The sequence below is a fragment of the Coregonus clupeaformis genome, chromosome 11 (genome assembly GCF_020615455.1).
Source record: "Coregonus clupeaformis isolate EN_2021a chromosome 11, ASM2061545v1, whole genome shotgun sequence".
Taxonomy (NCBI): domain Eukaryota; kingdom Metazoa; phylum Chordata; class Actinopteri; order Salmoniformes; family Salmonidae; genus Coregonus; species Coregonus clupeaformis.
The window spans coordinates 2,785,158-2,802,608 of record NC_059202.1 but is presented as its reverse complement, the minus strand read 5'-3'; the positions used below and the strand labels follow the sequence as shown (position 1 = coordinate 2,802,608).

Genomic DNA, 17,451 nt, shown 5'->3' with positions numbered 1-17,451 from the left:
GCTGACACACACGAGGAAGAACTAAGGCAGAGGGGAACACAGATGACCTCTAGAGGCCCGGAGACAAACAGGAGGCAGGAAGCTGACAAACAGTGTGTGAAAACCTTGTGAAGACTTACAGAAAACGTTTGACCTGTGTCATTGCCAACAAAGGGTATACAACAAAGTATTGAGAAACTTTTGTTATTGACCAAATACTTATTTTCCACCATATTTTGCAAATAAATTCATAAAAAATCCTACAATGTGATTATCTGGATTTTCTTTTCTCATTTTGTCTGTCATAGTTGACGTGTACTTATTATGAAAATTACAGGCCTCTCTCATCTTTTTAAGTGGGAGAACTTGCACAATTGGTGGCTGACTAAATACTTTTTTTCCCCACTGTACACTGGAGTTGCTTTCCAAGACGACGTTGAATGTTCCTGAGTGGCCTAGTTGCAGTTTTGACTTAAATCGGCTTAAAAATACATGACATGACTTGAAAATGGCTGTCTAGCAATGATCAACAACCAACTTGACAGAACTTGAAGAATTTAAAAAGAATAATATGCAAATATAGTACAATCCAGGTGTGCATAGCTCTTAGAGACTTACATAGAAAGACTCACAGCTGTAATCGTGGCCAAAGGTGCTTCTAAAAAGTATTGACTCAGGGTTGTGAATACTTATGTAAATGAGACATTTCTAAAAACATATTTTCACTTTGTCATTATGGGGTATTGTGTGTAGATGGGTGGGAAAAAATATGGAATCAATTTTGAATTCAGGCTGTAACACAACAAAATATTGCATAAGTCGTGTGGTCAGGTTACACAAAGAGGGACATAGGAAAATTGCAATTGGCTCAGAACAGGGCAGCACGGCTGGTCCTTGGATGTACACAGAGAGATAACATTAGCATGTCAATCTCTCCAGGCTGTCAGAGCGGGCGTAGGTGTGGTGTAGGAATCAGATGCAGGACACAGATGCTAGTCCAAAAATACTTTAGTAAAGTCCACAGAATGAACGGCTACAAACAGAGCCGGAGGCACGAGAAGAATAACGCACACAGCGTATAAAAGCAAAACACGCACAACAAGTGCGGACTCTCTATCTAACACAGAATAGAGCACAAACTGACTGGAAACACCTGCTGACAAGGAACAACTACACACAACCACAAGACAGAAACAACGAGAACTTAAAGGACACATAATCAAGACAAAATGAGAAACAGGTGTACCAAAACAGACCAAACCAAACAAACACAGAAACCACGAACGGTGGCAGCTAGTACTCCGGGGACGACGACCGCCGAAGCCTGCCCGAACAAGGAGAAGGAGCAGCCTCGGCAGAAACCGTGACACTGGCTCAAACTGGAGGAGAGATTGACTTCATCACTACTTGTATTTGTGAGAGGTATTGACATGTTGAATGCACCGAGCTGTCTGTTTGAACTACTGGCACACAGCTTGGACACCCATGCATACCCCACAAGTCATGCCAGCAGAGGTCTCTTCACAGTCCCCAAGTCAAGAACAGACTATGGGAGGCGCACAGTACTACATAGAGCCATGACTACATGGAACTCTATTCCACATCAAGTAACTCATGCCAGCAGTAAAATTAGATTTAAAAAACAGATAAAAATACACCTTATGGAACAGCGGGGACTGTGAAGCAACACAAACATAGACACATGTATACAAACACACGATAACATACGCACTATACACACGTAAACATGGATTTTGTGTTATAGATATGTGGTAGTAGAGTAGAGGCCTGAGGGCACACACTTAAGATGTTGTGAAATATGTTATGAATGTGTTGTAATGTTTTTAAAATGTATAACTGCCTTAATTTTGCTGGACCCCAGGAAGAGTGGGGATCCATAATAAATACAAATACAAATAACAAAGGGGTTGAATACTTATTGACTCAAAACGTTTCAGCTTTACATTTTCTATTAATTTGAAAACATTCTCTAAAAACGTAATTCCTGTTTGACATTATGGGGTATTGTGTGTAGGCCAGTGACACAAAATCTCAATTTCATCCATATTACATTCAGGCTGTAACACAACAAAATGTGGAAAAAGTCAAGGGGTGTGAATACTTTCTAAAGACACATTCCATGATAAGAAGTGTAGAGGTATGGCCATTATTAAACTTACATAAATCGTCAAATATCATAATCACCATAGAGTAGGATAATGCTTGGCCAATGTATACAGTGCCTTGCCAAAGTATTCAGACCCCTTGGATTTCTTCACATTTTATTGTGTTACAAAGTGGGATTAAAATGTATTTAATTGTCATTTTTTTGTCAACAATCTACACAAAATACTCTGTAATGTCAAAGTGGAAGAAAAATTATAACTTTTTTAATACTTTAATAATTATATAACTCAAATATAGTCATTGCATAAGCATTCAGCACCGAGTCAATACATCCATTACAGCTGTGAGTCTTATTGGGTAAGCCTATAAGAGCTTTGGACACTGTCTGCTTGATAAGCAACTCCAGTGTAGATTTGGCCTTGTGTTGTAGGTTATTGTCCTGCTGAAAGGTGAATCCCTCTCCCAGTCTCTGGTGTAAAGAAGACTGAAGCAGGTTTTTCTTTAGAATTTTGCCTGTGCTTAGCTCCATCCCATTTCTTTTTATCCTAAAAAACTATGTCAAGCATACCCATACCAGGATGCAGCCACCACCATGCTTGAAAATAAGGAGGCAGTTACTCAGTGATGTGTTGTGTTGGATTTGCCTCAAACATAAGGCCAAAAATGGTATTCCTTTGCTGTGTGTTTTGGTCTGAATACTTTTGCAAGGGCTCAAGAGTTGTCAGTGAGGTATCCGTGAGTTGTCCGTGAGGTAAGCTACTGTATCACAAAGCTGCTTAACAAAATGTAAAAACTCATACTAACATTATGTCTGGGTGTATCTTCGTTTCTTACAGGATTGGACTGGAAATAATTTACATCCATCATCTTTATTCTGAGCTGAGGTCCATCCAGATTTGTGAATGAATGAGTGGGTGGGCCCCGACGTCAATGTGGTGGGACCACTACAGATCCCACACAGCGATGGATTCCAATTGTCCGAGAGCTCACACTTCTTTGGTAAGCAATCTCCAGTGACTAGCCTGGACCCAGATCTGTACTGTATAGTGCCTTGCAAAAGTATTCATCCCCCTTGGTGTTTTTCCTATTTTGTTGCATTACAATCTGTAATTTAAATAGATTTTTATTTGGATTTCATGTAATGGACATACACAAAATAGTCCAAATTAGTGAAGTGAAATGAAAAAAATAACTTGTTTAAAAAAATTTGAAAGAATAAATAACGGAAAAGTTGTGCGTGCATATGTATTCACCCCCTTTGCTATGAAGCCCCTAAATAAGATCTGGTGCAACCAATTACCTTCAGAAGTCACATAATTAGTTAAATAAAGTCCACCTGTGTGCAATCTAAGTGTCATATTATCTGTCACATGATCTCAGTATATATACACCTGTTCTGAAAGGCCCCAGCATCTGCAACGCCACTAAGCAAGGGGCACCACCAAGCAAGTGGCACCTTGAAGACCAAGGAGCTCTCCAAACAGGTCAGGGACAAAGTTTGGAGAAGTACAGATCAGGGTTGGGTTATAAAAAAATATCTGAAACTTTGAACATCCCACGGAGCACCATTTAAATCCATTATTAAAAAATTGAAAGAATATGGCACCACAACAAACCTGCCAAGAGACGGCCGCCCACCAAAACTCACGGACCAGGCAAGGAGGGCATTAATCAGAAAGGCAACAAAGAGCCCAAAGATAACCCTGAAGGAGCTGCAAAGCTCCACATCGGAGATTGGAGTATCTGTCCATAGGACCACTTTAAGCCTAGCACTCCACAGAGCTGGGCTTTACAGAAGAGTGGCCAGAAAAAAAGCCATTGTTTAAAGAAAGAAATAAGCAAACACGTTTGGTGTTTGCCAAAAGCCATGTGGGAGACTCCCCAAACATATGGAAGAGGGAGACTTCCCAAACATATGGAAGAAGGTACTCTGGTCAGATTAGACTAAAATTGAGCTTTTTGGCCATCAAGGAAACCTCTATGTCTGGCGCAAACCCAACACCTCTCATCACCTCGAGAACACCATCCCCACAGTGAAGCATGGTGGTGGCAGCATCATGCTGTGGGGATGTTTTTCATTGGCAGGGACTGGGAAACTGGTCAGAATTGAAGGAATGATGGATGGCACTAAATACAGGGAAATTCTTGAGGGAAACCTGTTTCAGTCTTCCAGAGATTTGAGACTGGGACGGAGGTTCACCTTCCAGCAGGACAATGACCCTAAGCATAGTGCTAAAGCAACACTTGAGTGGTTTAAGGGGAAACATTTAAATGTCTTTCAAAGCCCAGACTTCAATCTAATTGAGAATCTGTGGTATGACTTAAAGATTGCTGTACACCAGCGGAACCCATCCAACTTGAAGGAAGTGGAGCAGTTTATGTTTATGGGGGGGGGGGGGGGGGGAATAGTTATGCACGCTCAAGTTTTCAGTTTTTTTGTCTTATTTCTTGTTTGTTTCACACGAAAAAATATTTTGCATCTTCAAAGTGGTAGCCATGTTGTGTAAATCAAATGATACAAACCCCCATAAAATCCATTTTAATTCCAGGTTGTAAGGCAACAACATAGGAAAAATGCCAAGGGGGGTGAATACTTTTGCAAGCCGCTGTATGTGCTTCATCTAACAGCTCCGACAATTTTAGTCATGCGTAATATCGTGGTCAAAAGTTTTGAGAATGACACAAGTATTTGTCTTCACAAAGTTTGCTGCTTCAGTGTTTTTAGATATTTTTGTCAGATGTTACTATGGTATACTGAAGTATAATTACAAGCATTCCATACGTGTCAAAGGCTTTTTATTGACAATTACATTAAGTTTATGCAAAGAGACAATATTTGCAGTGTTGACCCTTCTTTTTCAAGACCTCTGCAATCCGCCCTGGCATGCTGTCAATTCAATTCTGGGCCACATCATGACTGATGGCAGCCCATTCTTGCATAATCAATGCTTGGAGTTTGTCAGAATTTGTGGGTTTTTGTTTGTCCACCCACCTCTTGAGAATTGACCACAAGTTCTCAATGGGATTAAGATCTGGGGAGTTTCCTGGCCATGGACCCAAAATTTCGATGTTTTGTTCCTCGAGCCACTTAGTTATCAGTTTTGCCTTTTAGCAAGGTGCTCCATCATGCTGGAAAAGGCATTGTTCGTCACCAAACGGTTCTTGGATGGTTGGGAGAAGTTGCTCTCGGAGGATGTGTTGGTACCATTCTTTATTCATGACTGTGTTCTTAGGCACAATTGTGAGTGAGCCCACTCCCTTGGCTCAGAAGCAACCCCACACATGAATGGTCTGAGGATGCTTTACTGTTGGCATGACACAGGACTGATGGTAGCGCTCACCTTGTCTTCTCCAGACAAGCTTTTCTCCGGATGCCCCAAACAATCGGAAAGGGGATTCATCAGAGAAAATGACTTTACCCCAGTCCTCAGCAGTCCAATCCCTGTACCTTTTGCAGAATATCAGTCTGTCCCTGATGTTTTTCCTGGAGAGAAGTGGCTTCCTCGCTGCCCTTCTTGACACCAGGCCATCCTCCAAAAGTCTTTGCCTCACTGTGCGTGCAGATGCACTCACACCTGCCTGCTGCCATTCCTGAGCAAGCTCTGCACTGGTGGTGCCCCGATCCCGCAGCTGAATCAACTTTAGGAGACGGTCCTGGCGCTTGCTGGACTTTCTTGGGCGCCCTGAAGCCTTCTTCACAACAATTGAACCTCTCTCCTTGAAGTTCTTGATGATCCGATAAAATTGTTGATTTAGGTGGAATCTTACTAGCAGCAATATCCTTGCCTGTGAAGCCCTTTTTGTGCAAAGCAATGATGACGGCACGTGTTTCCTGCAGGTAACCATAACAGATGAAAAACAATGATTTCAAGCACCACCCTGCTTTTAAAGCTTCCAGTCTGTTATTCTAACTCAATCAGCATGACAGCGTGATCTCCAGCCTTGTTCTCGTCAACACTCTCACCTGTGTTAACGAGAGAATCACTGACATGATGTCAACTGGTCCTTTTGTGGCAGGGCTGAAATGCAGTGGAAATGTTTTTGGGGGATTAAGTTCATTTTCATGGCAAAGAGGGACTTTGCAATTAATTGCAATTAACCTGATCACTCTTCATAACATTCTGGAGTATATGCAAATTGCCATCATAAAAACTGAGGCAGCAGACTTTGTGAAAATTAATATTTGTGTCATTCTCAAAACTTTTGACCACGACTGTACTATATTACAGTATATACAGTAAATGCATATGCAGTGGCGATTTTAGCAGGTCAATCTTGGTGGGGCAAACTCTTTATTTTTTATGCATGCCAGCAAAGCCACTACACCACACTAAACAATACATTAATTGCGCTATAACGGTGACATAAAGCTGTCTCAACAGCAGAGCTTTCTTTGCAGCACCATGGAGTGAATCCTTACCACCGCTGCACCTGGCTATCAGCGGAGCCTTGTCTGGCAGTGAAACAGTTCATTCAGACTCATTTACTGCCTTTAAAAAAAAACATAGCTGATATGGTTGACTTGCTTAAACAAATATGGTTTCTACTGACAATTTAGATGTACAAACTATGGCATAAGGGGATGATGAGCGGATAAGAGGCAATCTGTAATTCGATAAAGACATTAAAAAGCGAGCTAAGACGGACGTAGTCAATATAATTTTGTTCAGCACTTTTGAAATGTACAGCGACAGAATTTAGAACATGGGCCATTCTTACAGTATTCTCCCTTTACACTAAGTCAGAACCGTAGGATAAATAAAGGGGGCATATAAGCAGACAATTAAAGTTTTTACAGTATTCTACAATGACGTTTCTCTAAAACAGGCTATAGGCTACATGTGCACCACCAAGTCAGAACATGAGGGGGAAAGGTACCATATTATTAGAGTGAGGCACATGGGCTACTAACAGCTTACTACACAACATACACTTAGTATTACTTTCTTAGTTACAGTATACATATCTCCCTGGCGTATTACATAATTTATGCAGCAGCATACAATACGTTTTTGGACTCTTGGACCTTGTTGTGATGAGCTCACTTGAACAGGAAGGTGGCGCGGCCGTCCTTCTTTTGTCATCAAAGTCTGGCATTCTCTGGATTTATGATGCTTTCAAGACAACTGTGAACTCGGAAAAAAACAAGGTTGAATCATGACGTTAGTGATCTTCAGGTCGGAGCTCTAGAAAGAGGCCCGCGTTACCGACTTGGAATTCTGAGTTGGATGACTATTCAATAAGTATTTTCCCAGTCGGAGCTAGTTTTTTTCCGAGTTCCCAGTTGGCTTGAACTCTGAAGTCTGAGATTTCCCAGTTCCGAGTTTCCAGTTGGCTGGCCCATGGTGTTGCATGTGAATGTTTATCCTTTAAGTTTGGAAAATATACTTTTAAACCCAGACTTGGACCACACACCCTTTCCACTGAATAGCAGGCTAATGATTGCTTTGCAACGCTTGCAGTTAGCCACTGATTTCTTCCAAACCACTCATTGTTGAATTTGCGATTTCCAACTTGTTGTGTAATGTTTATGTCCAATGGCCGATGAGCACCGATACGCTCTGCCCCACCTGCCCTGAATGACGGGTTGCCACTGTGCATATGGCATGCCTATGATAGTTAGGAGAGTTGGCACATGCAGATCTGGGATCAGGCAATCCAGTGGCCAGCTCTGACACATATTACACCTCAGGCAGTAGCAGCCAGTCACACAAGCCAGATGTCAAAGTGACTTTACACATTACCGAACCAACTACCTGTAATGATGGGCAGAAATGTCTGTCAGGTTAATAAGTAGCCATGACAACCTTTGCTCCCCTTTGGCACTACTGAGTCAGTCCTCAAGCAAGCACCAAGGTGTTCTGTTCTAGAACTTCTGTAGCGGAATTTTTATGGAGAAGTTCCTTTACCGAAGATAATAGAGGGAGGTATGCTGAGGTAGAATAAATAAAGGTAAGAGTAGAGCCGCAGAAGGGGATTACTTTTCAGGTGGTCAGGGAGAGAGAGGGGAGGTTTTTATCCTGGGTGTGCTGGGTCACCCTGAGATGGCCATGGTCTAGAACAAATCTTCAGGTCAGTATCTCATGCCTGACGATCTTGTTGCGTCAGCTTGGGTTATGTGTGTTATCAGATGAGTTTAGATTAACTCAACCCTATAGAACTATACGGCTTAATTCCAGCAGCTTTTTTGTTGTCCAGGATTTACTTTTACCTTAATGTATTTTAATGAATAGAATTGATATGACATGGTTCCAATGCTAGCTGACGTCTAACTTTCAAGGGTTCATGCTGACATAATAGAAATATAATTATTATAATTTATGACATAGTAGGTACACCTGATGATAAAGCATTGTGAAATATAAATATATGTAAAATATAAGTATAGATAAGTACTATATATCTTTGAAGAATAGTTGGAAAACTCAAGCTGTCCCGTCATTCTGCTATGACAGTGTGTTCTGTGAGAGTGTGAGTGGCTGAGTTTATGTAGGTTACTATCCCCTGTTATGTTAATGTTTAAATACTCAGATTAAGTCACTATCTAATACTACTGTAACAGCTGGGAAGTGAATTTGACAGTCGTACTTCACTATCCTTGGGAAAATACAGGAGTTATTGGCTTGTGAAATGTGTAGCTATTGTGGATTTTCTGAACCATGCTGAAATCAAGCTGACTTTTTAGTTGGCTAAAGAAACAACACATGATTCAAAAAATGAGGTGATTGCACACTTCTTTTCAGTGATAGTATAATTTAATCTATGCATCTTTCTTTTCTCCACTCAGATATTCTGGCAGAGCAAGGGAGCCCTCTGCTCCAGGATCAAGAGGTCTTAGCCTTCACCAGCTATCCCAGCATGCAATACCCCTCGGTGGAGCCCACCATGTCCTCCCTTCCATACTACTCCAGTCAGAATTACTACCCCCAGTACAGCGGCGAGGAGTGGTACTCACCCATAGAGATGTATGAACTGAGGAAAGGACCCCTGGAGGGTAGCTATGATGCTGAAATGGAAGAGGCATCCGCCATAGTGCCTCCGGTGTGCAAGAGGACCAGGCACACTTCCCACACAGGCAGGGTCAAAGGGGAGGAGCTGTGTGTGGTGTGTGGGGACAAGGCATCCGGGTACCACTATAACGCTCTCACCTGTGAAGGGTGTAAAGGTAAGTGCAGTGGTTAAGTGTGCTACATCTTGATCATAGCTGTAGACATTGAAGTGTTATGGACTACAGATCTTCACCGTCTTCTACAACGTAGATCCAAATAAGAGCCTCTTCCACATTCAACACAAGAAACTACTCTATGGATGGGCTCACTTCTTCTAAAAGCCTGTGTTGATCACTTCTGGTTTTGCTCCGTAGCTATTGCTAGAACAGTATTGTAATCTGAATATAGTTGGGAGATTCTATAATGTAATATGATGTCTACAGAGTAGCCCACTGGTATGACAAACATCCAGAAGGTGATCAGTATGATATTTTGTCATGACGAGGATGAATGAAGGAATTGTCTCTGGACTCAATAACAGGAGTAAGCAGCATGACTTTACAGCACCTCTTCATGTAAAAATTACGAGCTCAGTGACACCCAATGTGACGAATCACAACTAACAACACCTCCCTAACTTTCTTAATCACAGCATTTCTACTCAATTTCTTGCAAAACCTCAGGTGAATGGGTACACGTGTAATTTCACCCTCTTAGGATGGACAATGGCATGGTTGCAGTCACTGGGCTGTCCTGCCTCGTGTCTGAGTGTAGGTTTGAGGTTAGGTTGTCCCTCGTCGGTTCACCCTCCGGATATCGTTCCCACTCTATAATGGCATAGGGAACCAGAGTTAAGCAATGTTAATGTGTGTCACTGTACTCATCTCCCTACGCTTGAATGTCTAATTACCTGTTACAAAGCTATCGTGTGTGTGCCCACTGTATGGAACCAGTCCAAAAAGGCTCTCAAAAGGCTCTCAAAAGGGCATCTTTCTCGCACTGGTAGTTAGTGTCAAAATAAAATGTTATTGGTCGTGTATACATACATTGCAGATGTTATAGCGAGTGTAGCGAAATCCTGATGTTCCTAGCTACAATTGTGCAGTAATACCTAGCAATACAAAACAATACATGCAAATCCCCCAAAATAAATATAAAATAATTAAGAAATATATAAATATTAGAACGAGCAATGTCAGAGTCCTCAATATAAATATGCATTCGGAAAGTATTCAGACCCCTTCACTTTTTCCACATTTTGTTACGTTACAGCCTTATGCTAAAATGGATACAATTATTTATTTTTTCTCATCAATCTACACACAATACCCCATAATGACAAAGTGAAAATAGGTTTTTAGATTTTTTTTGGCAAATGTATTAAAAATTAAAAACAGAAATACCTTATTTACATAAGTATTCAGACCCTTTGCTATGAGACTCGAAATTGAGCTCAGGTGCATCCTATTTCCATTGATCATCCTTGATATGTTTCTACAACTTGATTGGAGTCCACATGATTTGGAAAAGCACACACCTGTCTATATAAGGTCCCACAATTGACAGTGCATGTCAAAAACCAAGCCATGAGGTCGAAGGAATTGTCCGTAGAGCTCCGAAACAGGATTGTGTCGAGGCACAGATCTGGGGAAGGATGGCCAATCAATTGAAATTACCACAGGTGGAAACAAAATGCACCTGAGCTCAATTTCGAGGCTCATAAGACAGAGGGTCTGAATACATATGTAAATCAAGTATTTCAGTTTTTTATGTTTTATAAATTTGCTAAAATTTCTAAAAATCTGTTTTCACTTTGTCATTATGGGGTATTGTGTTTAGATTAATCCATTTTAGAATAAGGCTGTAACACAACAAAATGTGGAAAAATTCAAGGGGTCTGAATACTTTCCGAATGCACTGTACATATGAAGTGGATAAAACAGTATGTAAACATTATTAAAGTGACCACTGTTCAATTATTACAGTACCAGTCAAATGTTTGGACACACCTACTCATTCCAAGGTTTTCCTTTATTTTTTTAAATGTTCTACATTGTAGAATAATAGTAAAGACATCAAAACTATGAAATTGAGATGGTTTGGGATGAGTCGGACGGCAGAGTGAAGGAAAAGCAGCCAACAAGTGCTCAGCATATTTCGGAACTCCTTCAAGACTGTTGGAAAAGCATTCCAGGTGGAGCTGGTCGAAAGAATGCCAAGAGTGTGCAAAGCTGTCATCAAGGCAATGGGTGGCTATTTGAAGAATCTCAAATATAAAATATATTTTGATTTGTTTAATACTTTTTTGGTTACTACATGATTCCATGTGTGTTATTTCATAGTTCTGATGTCTTCACTATTATTCTACAATGTAAAAAAAAAGTAAAAATAAAGAAAAACCTTTGAATTAGTAGGTGTGTCCAACCTTTTGACTGGTGGTGTACGTACCTAGCGGAGCAGTCTCTAAGGTGCAGGGTTGAGTACCGGGTGGTAGCCGGCTAGTAACAGTGACTAAAGTTCAGGGCAGGGTACTGGGCGGAGTCCGGCTAGTGGTGACTATTTAACAGTCTGATGGCCTGGAGATAGAAGCTGTTTTTCAGTCTCTCTGTCCCAGCTTTGATGCACCTGTACTGACCTTGCATTCTGGATGATAGCAGGGTGAACAGGTCGTGGCCGTTGTGAGGGTTAACACGCTTAAATGTCTTACTCACGTCGGCCACAGAGAATTAGAGTTCACAGTCCTCGTAAGCGGCGGTGGCCCGTGTCGGCAGCGCTGTGTTTTCCTCGAAGCGGGCGAAGAAGGTGTTTAGTGTGTCTGGGAGCAATGCATCGGTGTCCACGATGTGGCTGGTTTTCCCTTTATAATCCGTGATTGTCTGGAGTCCCTGCCACATACGTCTGGTGTCTGAGCGGTTGAATTGCGACTCCACTCTGTGCTGACGTTTTGCATGTTTGATTGCCTTACGGAGGGCATAGCTGGACTGTACGCTGTGTTACACTGTTAAAAGGGGATAATGTTAATGGTTTGAAGCACCCCTTGGGCATAGGTCAAGACCAAGGGCATAGATCAGCCACAAACCAATGCCATCACTCCATTAGAGGTTTAATTTATGGGAGACGGTGTATCTGTATCGTGTCATAGGGTTTGTAGGGCAAGGCTATCAGGTTTATTCCAATGTTCCTATTGAGCTAATCCGATTCAAGGCACAGTCCACCTCTACAACATACAGATGTAGGATCCTAATTCGACCTATATTGCTACAGGAAAATAATCCTGCAGCAACAGGATTTGAACGTTTAGTCCATAATGTTGCTTGATCGGTGGTTAGGCTATTATAGCTTGCTAAAAGTAGGCTACATGAAAAGTGCAATACTGTTAATAGAACCGTGTGTTAGTGTGGGTTTTCAGTGGATTTATGTAAATCACAAAGCTCATCTCCAAATTCCCAGCAACAAAAGAGTGATCAAAGTAAGATCCTGCATCTGTAGTGGTGTTATTTGCTTTACAGTACGTAATATCACTAGTATTTCATCATATGACCAAAGACTGAGGTCACTGGGTAATTGTGCTGATCACTGCCTTCAGGCTTCTTCAGACGGAGCATCACGAAGAACGCCGTGTACAAGTGCAAGAGTGAAGGGACCTGTGAGATGGACATGTACATGCGCAGGAAGTGCCAGGAGTGTCGTCTCCGGAAGTGCAAGGAGATGGGCATGCTGTCAGAGTGTGAGTATATCAGCACTCACGCCAACAGCTGTTGGCATCTCTCCATTTATCCTCATGGGATACTGTACCCATTATGTCAGACTTAATGGTACAGACTGTGAAGTACTGGTATTATTGATAAGGAAAGGGACTAATAGTCAAGGGAAACCATAAACCATCATTACTGAAAGAAGTTTTACACTGAATTCTACAAGAAAGGTGGTCATGACATATGGAGGATAGTCTTTACTCCAGAATCCATGTAGTTGTAGATCTCCTATTGCATCGCTAAGCATATTGCTATTTCTTATGTGCAACGGAATATCTTGCCAACGTCAGGAAATGAATTTGGTGATAACACCAGCTCTTTGATATACTACTATGTGCATTTATTACTTGAGAGATTACATTGCAGGTTTTATTAACTCATGGTACTTGTTACTTGATGCACATACTATACCATATTACCTGCCCGTACAAAAAATAATATTCAACCCCTTTCTTTTAATTCAACTGAAGCACTGGCACATTTAAGGGGACCTTTAAGAAGAAGTGCCCCTGCTATTTCCCTATAGAGCTTGTAAACAAATTGTATTGCATTTTAACATTCATCTATCCATTTACTTTTAATCAGTTTAGGATCAACATGGTTAAACAGTCACTCACTATCAGTATTTGATTCAGATTGACATGTGTCTAGCTGTGAGTCTGTCCCCCTGACTATCTCTTCAGACTGTATGATAGCATCATAATGTTCTTTCAATGCACTGGGGACATTCTCAGATCATAGCAGAGAATTCTCATTGTGAATTCTAACACGACTATTTTGATTTTCACTGAGGGACAGTGTGTTATACCTCTCACAATAGAAAGGTCTCACCATTGTTGCTCTTCAAGGAAAAGAGAGAGAGAGAGAGAGAGAGAGAGAGAGAGAGAGAGAGAGAGAGAGAGAGAGAGAGAGAGAGAGAGAGAGAGAGAGAGAGAGAGAGAGAGAGAGAGAGAGAGAGAGAGAGAGAGAGAGAGAGGAGAGAGAGAGAGAGGAGAGAGAGAGAGAGAGAGAGAGAGAGAGAGAGAGAGAGAGAGAGAGAGAGAGAGAGAGAGAGAGAGAGAGAGAGAGAGAGAGAGAGAGAGAGAGAGAGAACACTTCAACTGGAGGATAAGGTATTTTGGCATAAATAAAAGAAGAATGGTGAAATTAAGGTGTAAAACATTATCAAAAATACATGGTGATGATGAAATCTTTGTGTCCTTCTCTCTAGCTTAATCCTACCACAAATGACACCCAATTAGTGTATTTGGGGTATCAGGAGGACGGAGTTGTTGCCCATAAATGTTGTAAGGAAGTTACAGGTAGCAGGTGTGATGCGTGATTTGAAGGAGTCAGGCGCAGGAGGGTAAAGTATACAGAGTTTATTCTGTAATCCAGCGTAACCAGTCCAGTGCGCAAAAGAGGCGCACTGGAACAAACATGCACAAGGGGAAAATACATTTACATTTACATTTACGTCATTTAGCAGACGCTCTTATTTTTTTGGGGGGGTGTGGGGGGGGGAAGGGGGGTAGAAGGATTACTTTATCCTATCCCAGGTATTCCTTAAAGAGGTGGGGTTTCAAGTGTCTCCGGAAGGTGGTGAGTGACTCCGCTGTCCTGGCGTCATGAGGGAGCTTGTTCCACCATTGGGGTGCCAGAGCAGCGAACAGTTTTGACTGGGCTGAGCGGGAACTGTGCTTCCGCAAAGGTAGGGGGGCCAGCAGGCCAGAGGTGGATGAACGCAATGCCCTCGTTTGGGTGTAGGGACTGATCAGAGCCTGAAGGTACGGAGGTGCCGTTCCCCTCACAGCTCCGTAGGCAAGCACCATGGTCTTGTAGCAGATGCAAGCTTCAACTGGAAGCTAGTGGAGTGTGCGGAGGAGCAGGGTGACGTGAGAGAACTTGGGAAGGTTGAACACCAGACGGGCTGCGGCATTCTGGATGAGTTGTAGGGGTTTAATGGCACAGGCAGGGAGCCCAGCCAACAGCGAGTTGCAGTAATCCAGACGGGAGATGACAAGTGCCTGGATTAGGACCTGTGCCGCTTCCTGTGTAAGGCAGGGTCGTACTCTCCGAATGTTGTAGAGCATGAACCTACAGGATCGGGTCACCGCCTTGATGTTAGTGGAGAACGACAGGGTGTTGTCCAGGGTCACGCCAAGGCTCTTTGCACTCTGGGAGGAGGACACAACGGAGTTGTCAACCGTGATGGCGAGATCATGGAACGGGCAGTCCTTCCCCGGGAGGAAGAGCAGCTCCGTCTTGCCAAGGTTCAGCTTGAGGTGGTGATCCGTAATCCACACTGATATGTCTGCCAGACATGCAGAGATGCGATTCGCCACCTGGTTATCAGAAGGGGGAAAGGAGAAGATTAGTTGTGTGTCGTCTGTGTAGCAATGATAGGAGAGGCCATGTGAGGATATGACAGAGCCAAATGACTTGGTGTATAGCGAGAATAGGAGAGGGCCTAGAACTGAGCCCTGGGGGACACCAGTGGGGAGAGCACGTGGTGCGGAGACAGATTCTCGCCACGGCACTTGGTAGGAGCGACCTGTCAGGTAGGACACAATCCAAGAGTGAGCTGCGCCAGAGATGCCCAACTCGGAGAGGGTGGAGAGGAGGATCTGATGGTTCACAGTATCAAAGGCAGCAGACAGGTCTAGAAGGACAAGAGCAGAGGAGAGAGAGTTAGCTTTAGCAGTGGGGAGAGCCTCCGTGACACAGAGAAGAGCAGTCTCAGTTGAATGACCAGTCTTGAAACCTGACTGGTTTGGATCAAGAAGGTCATTCTGAGAGAGATAGCAAGAGAGTTGGCTAAAGACGGCACGCTCAAGAGTTTTGGAGAGAAAAGAAAGAAGGGATACTGGTCTGTAGTTGTTGACATCGGAGGGATCGAGTGTAGGTTTTTTGAGAAGGGGTGCAACTCTCGCTCTCTTGAAGACGGAAGGGACATAGCCAGCGGTCAAGGATGAGTTGAGGAGCGAGGTGAGGTAAGGGAGAAGGTCTCCGGAAATGGTCTGGAGAAGAGAGGAGGGGATAGGGTCAAGCGGGCAGGTTGTTGGGCGGCCGGCCATCACAAGTCGCAAGATTTCATCTGGAGAGAGAGGGGAGAAAGAAGTCAAAGCATAGGGTAGGGCAGTGTGAGCAGGACCAGCAGTGTCATTTGACTTAACAAACGAGGATCGAATGTCGTCAACCTTCTTTTCAAAATGGCTCTGGCACCCCAATGGTGGAACAAGCTCCCTCACGACGCCAGGACAGCGGAGTCACTCACCACCTTCCGGAGACATTTGAAACCCCACCTCTTTAAGGAACACCTGGGATAGGAAAAACAGACACTTTTCTGCCTTGGCATAAAGGTCATTTTCCAACAGTCGGGCCAGCACTGGATGGATCATTCATCAAACCAGGTATTCATAATGCCCCGTGGTTGTGCTGAATGCTGTCTTCCACTCATCCCCCTCTTGGACACGCACCATGTTGTACGCACTCCGGAGATCTAATTTGGTGAAGAAGCACGCCCCATGCATTGACTCGATCACTGAAGGAATGAGGGGGAGAGGATAACTAAATCGTATCGTCTCCTTGTTCAGTGATCGATAATCAATGCAAATGGGCAGACCGCCGTCTTGATTCTTCACAAAAAAGAAACTTGAGGAGGCGGGAGAAGTGGAGGGTCGTTTAAACCCCTGGCGCAGGGACTCTGTGACGTTTGTTTCCACAGCCTCCGTTTCTGCCTGTGACAGGGGATACACATGACTCCTGGGAGGCACAGCGTCTATCCCCCGCCCGATGAGGTGGTAACTTGGTCGCCTGCGTTTTGGAAAACACGTGCGCCAAATTGAGGTATTCGGTGGGAATGCGCACGGTGGAGCTATGTCTGGACTTTCCATCCATGGTGATTGGTGCGGTAACATCCCTAACAAACCCGGACCCTAATGGTCGACTGTCAAGTGCTCTGATGGGGAGTGGAATGGATAGGGGAACGAATTAATTGCCTAGCCTGTGTGAGAATGCTCTGTTCATAAAGTTCCCAGCTGCGCCTGAATCGACTAGCGCCTTACACTGGGGAACTACAGTGTGATCAGGAAAGTAGATGGGTAGGGTACAGTGCGCAGCAGAGGGCTCTGAACAAGTGTAGGTGTTCGATACCTGGGGTGATGCGAGAGTGCCCTGCCTGCCGCCTTCAGACCCAAAAGAACGCTGACGACATCATGCGGTGTAATGTCCCTCCGTGCCACCAGAGTTACACTGCCGCTGTCGTCCTCCGCTCTCTCGGATCGCGGCTCCACCCAGCTCCATCAGATTGTGATCCGAGTCGGCTGGGGTTGGAACAGGCAGACCTCCTCCAGGACATCCTCTGGCCGCCAGCAGGTTGTCCAAACTGATGGCCATGTCCACCAGTTGCGTGAAGGACAACATGGTTTCCCGGCAGGCTAGCTCCCTTCGGACGTCCTCCCGCAGATGGCACCAGAAGTGGTCAATAAAGTTTTCTCTCTCATCGTGGAGAAAAGACGTTTAGGGACCAGGGAGAAAATGCAATAACTGAAAAAAAACTTGTAATATTTTCTGTTTAAAATTTGAAGATTAAATGTTTGACTGGTTGTAAGGAAATAGAA

The 17,451-nt window shown here is 43.5% G+C and overlaps 1 protein-coding gene across 4 annotated transcripts in view; it reads left to right on the top strand.

Annotated features, from left to right (window-relative positions):
* The window catches only part of LOC121576996 (bile acid receptor), a 35,346-nt gene that overhangs the window by 9,762 nt on the left and 8,133 nt on the right, over nucleotides 1-17,451 (top strand). For 2 of the 4 annotated variants that reach the window (XM_041890667.2, XM_041890666.2), the window contains exons 2-4: nucleotides 2,943-3,105; nucleotides 8,894-9,271; nucleotides 12,682-12,822. In XM_041890667.2, coding sequence (XP_041746601.1) covers nucleotides 3,009-3,105; nucleotides 8,894-9,271; nucleotides 12,682-12,822 — 616 coding nt within the window. In that variant the 5' untranslated portion in view covers nucleotides 2,943-3,008. Of the gene's footprint in view, nucleotides 1-2,942; nucleotides 3,106-7,940; nucleotides 8,059-8,093; nucleotides 8,179-8,893; nucleotides 9,272-12,681; nucleotides 12,823-17,451 lie in introns of those variants that run through there. The other 2 variants (XM_041890669.2, XM_041890668.2) reach the window with 2 other exon arrangements.